The 15,471-nt window shown below is 33.2% G+C and overlaps 1 protein-coding gene across 8 annotated transcripts in view; it reads right to left on the minus strand.

The window, feature by feature from the left end:
• Ralgapa1 (Ral GTPase activating protein catalytic subunit alpha 1) overlaps positions 1-15,471 on the minus strand; it is a 228,736-nt gene that overhangs the window by 157,438 nt on the left and 55,827 nt on the right. For all 8 annotated transcript variants that reach the window (XM_013066624.3, XM_087197118.1, XM_087197119.1 and 5 more), the window contains exons 11-16: positions 12,603-12,800; positions 8,627-8,764; positions 6,831-6,979; positions 3,920-4,049; positions 1,892-2,129; positions 355-516 (exon numbers count right to left, since the gene is read on the minus strand). In XM_013066624.3, coding sequence (XP_012922078.1) covers positions 355-516; positions 1,892-2,129; positions 3,920-4,049; positions 6,831-6,979; positions 8,627-8,764; positions 12,603-12,800 — 1,015 coding nt within the window. The remainder of the gene's footprint in view (positions 1-354; positions 517-1,891; positions 2,130-3,919; positions 4,050-6,830; positions 6,980-8,626; positions 8,765-12,602; positions 12,801-15,471) is intronic.

The raw sequence follows: 15,471 nt of genomic DNA on the forward strand, positions 1-15,471 counted from the left end.
ACTATATAATTGTAGTACTAAAAATTAGCTACCCTAAATTTCTATGTTGGTGAGTACATTCAGCAACAGAAAATATACCAGGTAATGCTTAAGTTCTATAAATCAAATCAGAGTTCTACTTCTTCAACTCTGTAAAGTAACATTTTAAAATCAAGGAAAGATACAAAATAAACAGTAAAATAAAGTACATAAAAACAATAATATAATACAGCACTGAGTACTAATAAGGAAAGTGTTGGCTATAGTTTTTTATTTCACATATTAACTTACAAGAAAACTGTACATTAATACACATGGTTTGTCAAAACTGTGCATACTGCTCTGCACAGTTCTCATAATTTAAAGAGTACATACCAACAGTTTTCTGCCGCACTATACTCCTCGCCTTTTCAGTCCCTGGAGAGCCAGTGGTTGTTGCACTTCTCTGTCTCATTGGGGCCTGGCCAGGCTGATCGCGACTCCATCCTCTAGAAAATGACTTGTCAACTGAAACTTTCTGAAATTCATGTCCAACTCCTAGAAATGTAGATTTTCAATCTCAAAATACTGTCACCTGATAATAACCTTTTAAAATTATATGTGTTATATACTGCCTCAGATTCTTTGGCTTACTTATAAATTATAAGGTAAGATAAAATGTTGCATACTATAAAGCTTTTTTGAGCTTTTTAAGTAAAAATTATATTCTAAAACTTATGCAGAATTTAAAAATGATACTATCACTTATTATAAGCTCTGCACCTACTTGCTTTGTAATAGAAATGAAAAATTTGGCTAAGCAAAGACAGATGAGAAATGAGCTAACCAAAAGTCATCCTGTGGTGAAAGTTATGTAGTATTTACCTATCGATAATAGCTACTTAGAAAACAAAAAGTCCTGAAAGAGTCTGCAAACATTCTTTTTTTTTTTTTGGTACCAGGGATTAAACTCAGGACCTTGCATTTGCAAGGCTGGTGTGGCGCCACTGAGCTAAGTCTCTGGCCCCTGTAAATATTCTTTTTATTTTTATTTTTGGTATCGGGGATCAAACTCAGGACCTTGTGCTTGCAAGGCAAGCAGCAGCACCACTGAGCTAAATCCCCAGCCAACCAGGAAACATTCTTAATACACATACACTGGACAAAGGGTAATTAAGTATTATCTCCAGCTAGCAACTAATTATTAAAAAAGCAAAATACTAAACCAAAGATTATAAAAAAATGTATCAGTGACAATCATTATGCTACTGCCCCACTCCCTTTTAACATTAGACATATATTTCACACCTAGGTAATTCTTGCTTTTGTTAAAACTAAATACTTTCAAATGAATCCTCCAAAAAATTCTTTACTGTATACTTTTTAAAAATAGAATGAAATGCCGGGGATTTAGCTGAGTGGTTTCGCTGCTTGCTGAGCAAGCGCAAGGACCCGAGATCGATCCCCGGTACAAAAAAAATAAAAATAAATAAAAATAGAATGAAATAAAATCACCCTTCAGTTCTAACTAAAACTTGTTTATGTTAAAAAGGTATTTTATAAATGTCCATTTTGGTTAATTTTTAAAAATAAAGTATTTAAGACTGAATTATTTAACTTTAAATTTGTATTTGACATTTCTTATCAAAATTACTATTGATTTTAAGGTTAAGAAAAATTATGCAATATTTTATTGTTGAAAATGTTAAACCTCTGGGTAAATGAGGACAAGAATAATTAAGAAATAATAAAAATGGGCCGGGGATTTAGCTCAGCGGTGCCGTCACCTGCCTCACAAGGACAAGGTCCTGAGTTTGATCCCCAGTACCAAAAAAAAGAAATAATACAACTTTTACCCTCATACCTCTCCCTGACTTGGTTATCCCAACTCAGCTAAACAAATTTACAAGGCGCATCTCTGAATAACTCTTACCTTTCCCTTTGTGCTTTTTTTGTTTCTGTTCACTCAGCTTATCCAATGGCAAATCACTGAGATCCAAACTATATAAATTTCTAGCTAAAACTTTAGTTAGTGTCTCCATAGTCAGTGACCACTCAGTGGCCAATTCTTCCCAACAGGTCAACGATGACAATACTGACAATAAGTCATCCCAAAGTTCTCGAGAGATATACACATTTAGATTTGCTTTGATCCAGGCAACTATAAGCGTCTATAAAGACAAATATTCAGAAATAATAATGAAATGTGTTTAGTGTGACTTCAAAATCAGATATTCAGATCTCAAAAAATTACCTATACACAAGAATTTAAAATTGTATATCCATGACCTTTTCTTCATAGATAATACTTGTAAAAGCAACACCTGTAATCATCAGTACTTACTATAAATTTCAAGAACTATCAACTCCCAGCCTTCCAGCAAGCCAAACTGAAAAAAATCTCCCCTAACGGCATAACTATCTTTTCAGGTACATTAATGTTAAATTTTAAAAATGCCATTTAAAAAGAGATAAATGCCTCCACATACTATTCAGCATTGCAATTGTTAGTAAACTAAAAAACCCAAAGCTATATTCGCAAAGATAGAAATCACTAGTTTGAAAGTTTTCTTTACTAATATAAAAATTGTAGTAGAGATACATATAATTAACTTTAATGAAATGTGTTTTAGAAAAACTATATAGAAACTAGAGGTTAAAATTAAATTTTATTTTAAAGACATCAGAGGAATTAAGAAATCTAATCTATAACAAATCCAGTAAGAATTAAAAATTCATAAAAGAGCAGAAACCACTGTTTAGCCAGTACCCTGAAATTTGGTGTGTTTCTACCATATACCCCACTTCTAAAGAAACAAGTACCAAAAAAAGTTTTCTAAATCTTATCTCTGTTTTACTAAGGAACTCATATAAATTTACACATGAAATGTAAAGACGAAAAATGAGCAGAGTTTAGTATAGAACAGTAGTAGCTAGTGACTTTTCATTCTCTCTTGAAATATTCAAACTACACAAAAAGTCATCTCATATAACAATCTAAAATTTTATCTTCCACCACTGGGTGAGTTACAACAACAATGAAAAAAATCTTTTTTTTTTTGGTACCGGAGATCAAACTAGGGTCCTTGTGCTTGTGCAGCAGGCAGTGAAACCACTGAGCTAAATCCCCAGCCCCAACAGTGAAATTTTTTTTAAAAGTCTAATGATGTTAAGAGGAACTCATATAATACATGTGATGCTGGTTTTAAAGAATATTTACCACTAAAGTAGAATTTTAGGTAAATGGCTAATACTTAGGAAAAAAATGTTTTCCAGGTATTTTCCAGTGCAACATGGTTACAGTTATGCCCAAGAATTAGATCTGAGAGAGCTTTTATCTTTGACATTAAGAATCATTTTATTCATGTATGTGCATTTAATGTGTCATGCTAAGAAAATATTTCATTTTCTGTTTTCCAAAGAATCTATTTACATTTAAAGCCAGAATTCCATGTTCAGACTAAAAAAATTAGTATATAGTTCCTGTATAATCAAACTACTACTGATAATTCAAAGCAAGGACAATGAAGTCTATGGAATAGCATTAAGATTGAAACTTGATTATTTACTACACAACTTAAAAGAAAGTTTTTTCCCTAATAATCCCAGAGACTTAGAAACTCATGAAGCAAACAAATCAGGTCATTACTTCTAAAGTCTTCTGCTAGGGTTTTGCCAATCATACATATATATATCACAGACAAGATAAATATCCTCACCCTTCATTATAACACTTTTTTCTCAGTCTTCAGAGATCTACCACCCTTATACTAGACTGTGGGTTTTCCTGCCTACATGGCAAAATAGCCTATTTAGATGAGTAAATTTTAATTTAGTTCTACAAAAGATCCTTTAATATGAACTGACTTGTGAATTAAAGCTTCTTCCCAGGTAACAAGCTCAAAGTTCAATGAACTCTTTAAAAAAAAAACATATCTATTCATCTATTTATTTTTATTGCCTGGAAAAGTGGTCCTGCAAGTCGACCTGCCAAGGTCATATTTTTTTTCCCCTGGAACTGTAGAAAAGCTTGTGATGACATCTTCAGTACAGACTCCGTGACTCTGAGCAATACAAGTAGCATCTGTTCCCTTAAAGTAAAAAGAGTAATTAATGTTTTCTTCTTGCATATGTTTGCTTTGGTTAATGAGTAACTTTCAAATTAATATCTCATAAAATAGTATTATCTATGGAATAAAAAACGCTAAATATCCTCGAAAGACAAATTCAAATATTTAGAATTCTTTAAACATTGAAATTAAAAATTCCATTTTATTATCTATATCAGCTATTTTAAACTATTTTCCAGCCACAATACCCTTAGATACAAATAAGTAGTTTTAGGGCTTTAATGATGAGCATTTAGGAGAAACAAGAAAGAAAAGATACTGCCTCTTTCCATTCTTTTTATGGAATTCTTTGCCTCTTTCTCCTAGATGCTTACTGTTAAAATCATAAAATTACATTTCGTATTTTGGAAACTGATTCGAGAACATATGAAAAAAGAAGCTAACAAGGGAATTTCAGTTGGGTATATAAACAGTCTAGAGCCCAAGTCCCTCTCACAGCCTTCTCCTCTCTGGCTATTCTAAAGGCCCATTCCAGGCACAGCATTACAGGGGAGAGTTGTGAGAAATGTGGCTGAGGTAGCAACAGGTCCCAGATCTATATGTCATGGTTATTCAGGAAGTAAAGGCCGAATCACATAGAAACTGCATTCAATTAAAAATAATCCTAGCTTCTCTGGCAAATAAATACATGCATTCATTCAGAAGATAAAAATCAGAAGTGTCATATTTGTAATGTTAGGCTTCTATTATAGCTAAATGAAAAGAAATGCTATTTGAAATCAACTACACATGCAATAAAGTATAGCTTTGGGGGGTTGATTTGAGACAGGGTCTTGCCATGTAGTTCAGGTTGGCCTCAAACTCAGTGATCCTCCTGCCTCAGCCTCCCGAGTGCTGGGATTACAGGCATGCGCCACCACGCCCAGCTAATAAAAATATAGATTTTACAAATAAACCTTACATGATTTACAATCAAACCTTCACTCACACATCAGATAAACTTTTTACTTTTAATACAAGAATGATTTGAATTAATAAAGAAAAGTCTTATAAATTCAATGTGAATATGTGGGTAATCTCCCAAAGTGCTATGACTTTAAAGGAACATAAAAAAATTTTTAAAACCCCAAAACATTAAAACTGTGTTCCACATAGAAAGACTCTCATTATAACTGGGCTCATCACTGATTCAAAGCACATGGTAAAAGGACTAGGAAAAAGAAAGGTCTGATATACTGTAATTTGCTAAATCAGAAAGACTATAATTCAGATCTCTCATCACCACTCATCATGTGAACAAGCATAAGTCACTTCATCTCTCTGTGCCTAAGAACTACCTCATGTAAAATAGGGGTATTATCTATAGGACAGCAAACAGCACTTCAAGGGTTAAGAAAGTACATGCAAAGTGCTTAAAAAGTGCTAGCACAAAGAAGTGCTCTAAATGTGCTAATAAGGACTTCTTACAAGTGATTCTATTAATAATACTGTTGGTAAACAATTATTTCAAAAGAAATTCTTTTTTTTCCTACATAACCAAAAATAAATTAGGCACATCCTTTGACCAAATGCTCTCACTTTTTAAGAATGAGTCAACAGAGGAAAATTAAATACAAGGATGTTCATCATCAGCCCCTTGCTCCAAAACAAAACAAAAATAAATAACTACATGTACATTAATAGGGGACTGGTTAAGAAAATTATGGCTCATACACACAGTATGATACTAAGTAACTGTGTGGTTTGCTGAGTCAGATATTTATGAAAGGACAATCATTACTTCCACAGAGTGAGTTTTGGGTAACTTTTTAAACTTTTCTTTGTTTGAATTTTATCATAACCATGTATCATTTTTACAAAAATTACAGAACTACTCCTCCCCAAAAGTTTATTTTTTCCATTTGGTTAAGCAAATACATATAGAGTGCTAACAATATATAATGTACTATGCTAAGAAAAGTAGAAAATATAAAAATAAGACAATCTGCATATAGCTTCTAGACCCTCTCAACTCAGTGAAGTAAACAGACTTTTATACAATTAATTCAAGGGTCAAAACAGTTTTGTTTTGGTTTTTTTTGGTACCAGGGATCGAACTCGGGACCTTGTGCTTGGGAGGCAGGTAGCGGAACCACTGAGCTGAATTCCTGCCCCTCAAAACAGTTTTGACAGGACCTATGCACTGGTACAATTATAAAATAAAAGAGTATATGAGTAAGAACGTGCACAAAGAGAAAAGTAAATCTAAACGACAGTTTTGGTGACAACAGAGAAAGATGGCAAGCATTCACTCTAACGCATGTTCACAGTGTGCTCAGGAAAGAGCAATTTGATAATCCTGGGAAACAGGATCCTATCATATAAGGTGGAGGTTAGTTTTCAGTGGAAAAAAAGCAGCCAGGGAAAGTAACCCTGACTAAAGAATCAGGCATCCACACATTTAGTGAATCATCGATTCATTCATTCATTCATTCACACATGCATAAATTCATTTCTCCATATACTGTATGTGTACATGCATTCATTCCTTCCCTGGGATGGGGAAGGCCATCTTACGCATACTTCAGCTTGTGGAGGTATTATCAAAGATGCCTACAATATTGCTGTCAACATGATTATTACATAAAATATTATATCCATTCATTTACTCATTCAATAATAGGAGCCCTTACAACATCGTAACACGCCCTGTTGTTCATAAGACATTATTTCTCTACAATATACTATAATTATGTACATAAAATATATAATTATACACACACACACACACACACACACAGAGAAAGGATAAAAGCCTTTTACCAAGTTTTTTTGTCCATCGATACTTGTACAACCATGTACCGATAAATGTTAAGAATGCGTTTACACATATCTGTGTGCTCATCCAGAAGATTTTTTATTTCATTTGCAGGTTCAAGAAGAAATATGTTTGATGAGTTTATAATGAACACCTAAGACAAAAGAAATCATTAGCTATTCACGGTGAAATCTCACTGGTCCATTTCTTATACAAAGAGAAACTTAGATGCTGGTCATTAGATGATTTATAATTAACTTAAAAGCAGTAGGTTTAATTCTAATCCTATTTCTACACCTAACTTTGTATTTGAAATTTAAACTCATTGAACCTGTCCATTTTTATGTTTATCTAGACAAATACAAAATTATTACTAAGTGCTCAAAGAAAATGAACCAAGTGTAAAAATAGCATTTTTAAACTGAGAACTTTCATATAATAATTATTAATGCCATAAATGAAAATAAATGAATAAACATAAATAGTCTGGGATAGAAGATGACATCTAAATCAGGAAGAATTTCCTGAATGAGTTGTATAAACATTTTTTCCTCTCTTATTTATTTTTATGTGTGTACATCTGTTTTTGGTGTTAACAGACTGCATAAAAAGACTTCATATTATAAATATTGTTATGAGGGGTCAACAGTGTAATCTTTAATGAAATTCATTATAATCAACTAACTGTACTTTGCTACAGAAGGCAGTCATATAGTGACAGTCATGTGCAGTAGTGCCGAAGGATATTTTGGAAGAATAAGAAAAGGTATATTCTGTACCCACAATTCTTATTCAAATCCCCAGGAAGAACTACATAATAATAAAGTACAGTTATAAAACCATGAGAAAAGAATATTAAGCAAATCTTTTGAAAATAATGAAAAGAGCTGATTCTATAAATCTACAAGCACTGACCAAAAAAAATGAGGAAAATATTAGAAATGAAATGAGGACAGGAACAATTAGACAAAAAAATGAATAAGATCAGTGATGTAGCTCAGTGGTAGAACATTTGCCTAGTACGCACAAGGCCCTGGGCTGGATTCCATGAAATGGGGGTGGGGGGATAAATTCTTACAAATTATTAAGAAAAACACCAATGGAATAATGGAAAATGCACATGAAAAGGCAATTTATAGATGAGAAAAGATGCTCTCACATTCCGTAGAGATGAAGTATTTGTGAGCTCGCATTTCCTCATGTTCTCATTACATGTTCTGTCAGATTTTAATTTTTTGCTACTCCTATATAAATGAAATGTTTTCATTTTAAAAAATTGATTTCTTGTTTTAATTTGCTTTTCCTTCATTAGCACTGAAATTTGTTTGAGGGTTGTCACATATGAGCTGCCTATGTAATGATTACCAATACATGCATATATATATTATGAAGTGAAAGATAAGGAAACAACAAAAATAATATGGCATAAGCCAAGTATGGCGACACATCCATTCAACACTCAGGAGGCTGTTGCAGAAAGATTTCAAGTTTGAGGCCAGCCTGCATTGTGAGACACTTTCCCAAAAGCAATGGGAGGAGGTTAGGCATGGTAGTGCATGCCTGTAATCCTAGCACTCGGGAGGCTGAGGCAGGAGGATTACCACGAGTTCGAGGTCAGTCTGAACTACACAGTGAGACCCTGTCTCAAAAAAACAAAAACAAGCAAACAAACAAAAATAACGGGGGGGGGGTGAGTGAAAAATGAACTTATCACATTAAAAAACCTAAACACTGTATATTGAAATCATATACGTATGTGTGTATATGAAATAGTTAATGATTTTTAAATAAAGTGATCAACCTGTAAAACAGCCTGAGTACCAGCTCGTATGTTTTGTTCTGTGGCTTCTTCAGAGGCATTATGAAGAGGATCTTGATAGGAGCCAGTTTTTGGCCAACCGGAATTTCGAACATGTTCAGCCATACTGGTCCCATTTTCCTAAAGCAAAACATCAAGTTTTCAATATTTCATTAATAGGAATGGTGCAACAAGATGGGTGAGCTGAAAAGGTAAATGAAATTATTAGATCCCACTATTAAACAGGTTTCTCTCAAAATAGACTTATATTATAAAATATTATAATACTTCATATTATAAAAGCAAGGTGTATCACTGGTCTCATTGAAAAAAATTAAAGTAACCATCCATAATGACTAGGTAGAGTTAATACCATGTCAGATGTACAGACATTTTTCTGTGGATCTAGTGTATAAACCACTTTTCCACATACTCACATATTAAAGAATGGGATTAGAGTATGTACAACTTTGTAAAAGGTGAACTCCGTTCTAAATTAAATGCCAGAATCTAAATAATTTTTAAAAATACAAAAATAGCATATTCATCCTACTTAAAGACTAATAAAATCATCACTATTCTAAAAATACTGATACATCAAAACATTAAGACGGTGGCTTTCTGCCTGCCTTTCAGCTGTTGTTTTAAGACTAGGGATTCTTCTAATAAAAAGCACACAAACATATTTCACTCAGTGAAGTTCTCTCTCTTTCTTTTTTTGGTACCGGGGATTGAACTCACTCAGAATCTGGCACTTGCAAGGCAGGCGCCGGAACCACTGAGCTAAATCCCCAGGCCTGAAGTTCTCTTTTTTAAAGTTTCCTTCCAGTTTCTTCCTGCTTTGGATTACTCATCAATATTTTCAAAGAGCTGCCTTTCATATTTTGTACAGAATTTATATTGTAATATGCATAATGGTTAGTCTCATATAAACTACTCTTCCATTACTGGAAGTGGTAACTGGACTGCTTCAGTAGTCAATAAAATAAACCACTGTCTACTCTAGACTTTTCCTATGGTCAGACATCTTCTGAACAGTCTTTCTGAATGAAACACAAGCATCTAAAACTCAACATACATAAATTTTTAACCACATTCTCCTCATTCCTACCAATTCTTCCAGCCACATGAGCCACAACCATCAAACTTTTAAAAATTCCTATCCACTTGAGTGAAAGCTACACTGGTTGCAAAAGAAACTTGTGGTACATCCTTATTTCTCAATTTTTCGGCAAACTGCTTTTACTACCAAAGAAGCTAATATATCTGGTCTCTTTCCAATAGTCCCACTGCAACTGCCACTGTCCTATTTCAAGTATTTATCTTACTTTTGAACTGTTATTTCCTAACTGGTCTCCTTACCTCCAGACTCGGCTCCAATCTATCCTCTACTCTGAATCTGGTGTGATCCTTTTGAAACATGTTAACTATCCATGCTATTCTCCTATTCATAATCCTTCAAATGTTTTCCAGGGTCCAGAATGTAACCAAAGTCCATTAACATGGTGTGCAACTTACTGAACAGAATTTAACAATTGTCTATTTCAGATTTCCTATTATTATTTCTTTCCCTCTAGTCTAAGCTACAGTTAAATAAAAATATTTTCATGGCTTTTTACACTGTTTTAGATGCTATTCATACTTTGTGGTTCCTTTCCCATTTGTCTATCTATTTTTATAGTCTTTTAAATGAAGTATTCCTTGATTTCCCCAGGCAGAATCAAGGCAGTAACATTTTTTAAATACTTAACTTTGTGTATTTATCTTCTTGCTAAACCATCAGTTATGTAAAGGTGGAAATGATGTCTTTTCTTCCAATACTGGTTTTTAGGTGGGCAGCAACATGCTTTAGAGCATTTTGAAATTTGTGAGAATGCTTTATTATCACAGAATTGAAAGATACCACTGGGATTTAAAAGGATAGACCAGGGAGTGCTAAACATCTACAAGGATATACACAATAATCCTGTAATATAAACATGCATATACATACACACATGCATAAACATTCATTCTTTTTTTTTTTCAAACTCAGGACCTTGTGCTTGCACAGCAGGTGCCGGAACCACTGAGCTAAATCCCCAGCCAAATATTCATTCTTGTATCCTACATATCTTTCAAATGTTTTACACATACTATGTGAATTTTAAAACTCCTCAATTATCTAAAAACATAACCTAATTCTATTTTATATTTTACCAAAATTGTTATATGTTTTTAACATATATTGAATTTATCAGAAATGTAAAGTGACTGACTATAACTTTTGAGTTACATGCACACCATTACAAAGAGTTGGTAGCATTTTGAAAAAAATCATAATTTTAATGGCAATGTTGCTGGAACAGACGACGCCTATATCATCAGCCCACCTTCACTCCATTCCCCTTGCTTCCTCTGTAATTACGTATACTTATATCCTCTATCATTCTTATGCAAATGGCAGAGGTAGTCTCAGTATACCAAGCATGGCATAAATAAAAAAGTTGGAGAAAATATTTAGACTGATAGGTTTACTTTCTAGTGTAACACAAACATATGTTAGTTTCCATAAGTAACTAACAAGTAGTACTATGAATATCATCTCATTTCATTTCAATTTTGGTGGCAGGGATTAAACTCTGAGTCTTACTCTACCACTGAGTTTACTGAGTTAACCATCAGTTCCAATTATATTTCTTAGTTATATCTTTCCCCTTCTTAGAAGTAGGGGACAGACACACACATACACACACACACACACACACACACACACACACATGACTGAACCCTTGTATAACTGGCCTATTCATTCAAATATTAATGTCCTAATTAAATAGGGAGATAGATCTTTTGCAAAGGCAAGGTTACTAAGAGATGGAAAGAGAATGGAGGGTGAGGATTAATGGAGATTAAGATGTGTTATGTACATGTACCAACTCCCCAGGATGAATATAATCATTATGTACTATATACATGTACTAATAAAAACCTTTAAAAAGATAGTAAGAAACAGAGAGACAGGTGTTTTGCAAATGGGACAGGGACCAAGAGATGGAGGGAGGGAGGGAAGGAGGGAGGGAGAAGGGAGGGAAGAAAAAAGGGAGGGGCACAGAAAAAGAATTCAGTTGTGTTATGTACATGCCCAACTCCTCATAATGAATGTAATAATTAGTACGTACTGCTAATAGGTATTAATAAAAATAAAAACTTATGAAAATAAAGCAAAAAAAATCCTGATTAAAGTCTATTGGTAAGGTTAGATTAACCACCAAAGTAAACAAATAATGCTCAATTATTCCTATCTGGGTTTAGTAAGATCCACAGTAAGGTACTTTTTGGTGAAAGGTAAACCAAACCAAATAAACTTTTTGTACTTCTAAGTCCATCTTAAATTCTGCTTCTTGGATAGCCTCATCTGTGACAAGGATTGAACAACCGAAGAATAAGAATTCATTTAGACTTAATGGATCAAGGACCCAAATGCCACTTCTTTCTTGTCTCTTTCTTATCTGTGAAAAAACACCAGTCTTCCTTATCATAGAGCAGCTTATCAGGTTAAGAAATACCATAGTCTTCAATCAGCTCTAGTGCAAGAGTCTTGCAAAGAATTCAGAATATTCTGGTTTATGCTGCATAGTAACTTGTAGAAGGAAGCCACTATTCCCAGGGGAAGGAGACTGTAGTTTGGTAATCATCCCATGAAGTGTGTCTACATCTATTTTAATGAAGAACCAGAGTTTTAAATTTAACGACATCTAACTTTGATCTAGGAATATCTTAAGAAAATCAGTGTAGAATATCAATATTATGAAAATTGTGACATTCCCAAGATTTGCAATAGGGTACTAAATTATATATTTCCATATTACCTAAACTGCATATATACTGAGATATCTTTATCTCACTTAAGTATACTTGTGTTAACACATTACCACACTTTTGTGAAACTTAAAAACACACACTAACACACACACACATATATATGTTATAATTTTACCTCTTCCCTTTTTTCTCCTTCTTCCACTGAAATATCATGGTCTTTGGCATTTTCAATGCAAGGTATATCTGAAGAAGTGATCATAATTTCTTCAGGTTCTTGCATAAACAAAGGTTTTTCCTCTTGTTGGATCCATTCTTGATACACTTTTACCACTTTTCTCATAGCTGCTGCTTCACAAATTGGTAATAAAAATGCCTAGTGAAGAAAGAGGATAGATGGTACCTTTTCCCTTCCTGTGAGCAATAATACATTTCTATCTTATAGGATATGAGATATTAAACAATTTTTTAAAGTTCATCAACTCACTGTCACAAAAAGCCTTTTATCTTCAAATAACTTGTAAATACATTAAAAGAAAAATGCCTGTGGGAAATAGCCACTTATGCAAATGGAAGGAGCAAAGATTTGTCTCAAGTATACCACCTCAGAATGAGAGCACTTCTCGTTTCATGAAATTGTGTTCTAAACAAAATTCAATATAAATACGTTTTTTTCTTTGAGGTACTGGAGATTAAATCCAGGAACTTTACACTAAGCTACAACCCCTGTCCCACACTCTTTTTGAGATGGTGTCTCGTTAAGTCACTAAGTTGGCTAAGTTGCCCAGGCAGGGCCAAACTTGCATTCCTTCTGCCTCTTTCCCAGACTGCTGGATTACAGGCCTGCATTACCACACTTTGGTCAATTTTTGCTTTGTAACTTATTATTAATGATGTTGTTATTACTGTTTTTGAGAATTATTACTATTAAAATACTTGTGATAAAAGACTGTAATTTAAAAATAAAAATTAGACTGAAAAGTTTTAAAAAACACACGTAACAAGATAGCTTATCTTTTCTATGTATATAAAGGAAAAAGTCAAAAGCTTTTATATTTCATTTTATATATAATCAAATCCTATGATTGAATAAGGCAAGACACTAGAAATTTAAAATGACTATCTTACTTTGCTTTATATAGTTTCTTGGGTGGCCTTAATGTTAAAATTTTTTTCTCAGCACAAAAATTATTTTCACAGAAAAATATTCAATCTAGAAAAGCTAAAAGTAAAGCAGTACAAATACGCTTAATCTCATTAATCAAAGTCTTTTCCTTTTGCATGTCTGTGTTATGGTTAACATTCTTACTTTACTTTTTACTTACAAATAGAAATGGATTTAAATTGACTCTTTTTTTTATAACCACTATTATTGCCAACTTCAAAAATCACAAGATCTTTTCCTAAAACCTGCTTTCAATTCTTATCAATGGGTGTATTTAATGATAATTATATAGTAAAATAAATTTATTTTCTTTGAATGAACCTAACAAAAAATCAGCATCCAGGGCCGGGGATTTAGCTCAGTGGTTTTGCCACCTGCTGCACAAGCGCAAGGACCCGAGTTCGATCCCCAGTACCAAAAAAAAAAAAAAATTGCCATCTAAAATAATGATGAAAAGTTAATATGGAATATCAACAGGGTAGTTAAAGTTGTCTGGCCATCTTTTTTACTTATTTTCTATTATTGGTCCCTTGACAAATTTGTCAATGCAATTCATTACTTGCTGCTTTCTTCAATCCAATAAATACATTCCTAATTTTCACTCTCATGTTCCAGCAGCTTACTGATAAAATACCATCATTTTTATTGAGTGCTTGCTTTAACACAATTTTATAAAATTTGTAGGAAAACGGATACACCTAGAGACCATAATGTTAAGTGGAAAATCAGACACATAAGCTTAAATATCACACAGTTTCTCTTATATGAGAAACTCAAAATATAAATAACAAAAGATAACAGGAAATAGCAAGATAGATCTTTTGCAGATGGGAAGGGGGTCAAGAGATGGGGGGAGAGGATTTTAAAAAATAAGATGTATTAAGTACATGGATCAATCTCCATGAGGAATATGATCACCATGTACTACAAACATGTACAGTACTAAAAAAAAAAACAACCTTAAGTTTACAATAAAGTATGAACAGATAAAGGAAAATGTGATATACAATGTTATATTATCCGTCCTTAAAGGAATTCCTGCCTTTTTACTAAAATATGGATAAAACTAGAGGACATTATGCTAAGTAAAATAAACCAGATGTAGAAAGACAATAGGAAGTCAAACTTATAAAAGCAGAGTAGAATGGTGGTTACACTGGGCAAAATGGAAATGTTGGTCAAGCAGTATAAAAGGCTCAATTTTAAAGGATGAATAAATTCTGGATATTATATGTACAGCATGGTAAACTACAGTTAATAATACTGAATTTTATACTCAAAATTTGAAGAGATTTTAACTGTTTTATCACATACACAAAAACTCCTAACTATGTAAAACAATAGGTATGTTAAGCAACTTCACTGTAATAATCATATTATGAAAGCAACTCTGTATATTTTATTTATTTATTTAGGTACCGGAGATCGAACTCGGGACCTTGTGCTTGCGAGGCAGGCGCTGGAACCACTGAGCTAAATCCCCGGCCCAACTCTGTATATTTTAAGTATATGTGTTTCTTTTCTAAGTAACAGACAGGATTTTGCTATGCTGGCCAGGCTTACCCTGAACTCCTGGACTCTGCTATTCTCCCATCTTAACTTCTCAAGTGGCTGGAACTACATACAGGTACATGCAACTGTCTTTGGCTTTATACAATTTCTGTCAAGTATATCTCAGTAAAGCTTGAAAAAAAACCGACCAAATTTCAAGGGTCTCATATCAAGAGTCATTCACTAAATAATGACTGGGGAAATACTGAAAGAAAAACCATCAGTTAAAAAGACGGGAAAAAAAGAATTATGAAAAAGGAAGTATAGAAAAGAAAAACAGAAAATAAGATAGTATGAATAAATCCAAGCATATAATTAAATACAATAAATA

Source organism: Heterocephalus glaber, unplaced genomic scaffold, assembly GCF_053883595.1.
Source record: "Heterocephalus glaber isolate CG9 unplaced genomic scaffold, H.glaber_assembly_v1.0 deba00001662, whole genome shotgun sequence".
Taxonomy (NCBI): domain Eukaryota; kingdom Metazoa; phylum Chordata; class Mammalia; order Rodentia; family Bathyergidae; genus Heterocephalus; species Heterocephalus glaber.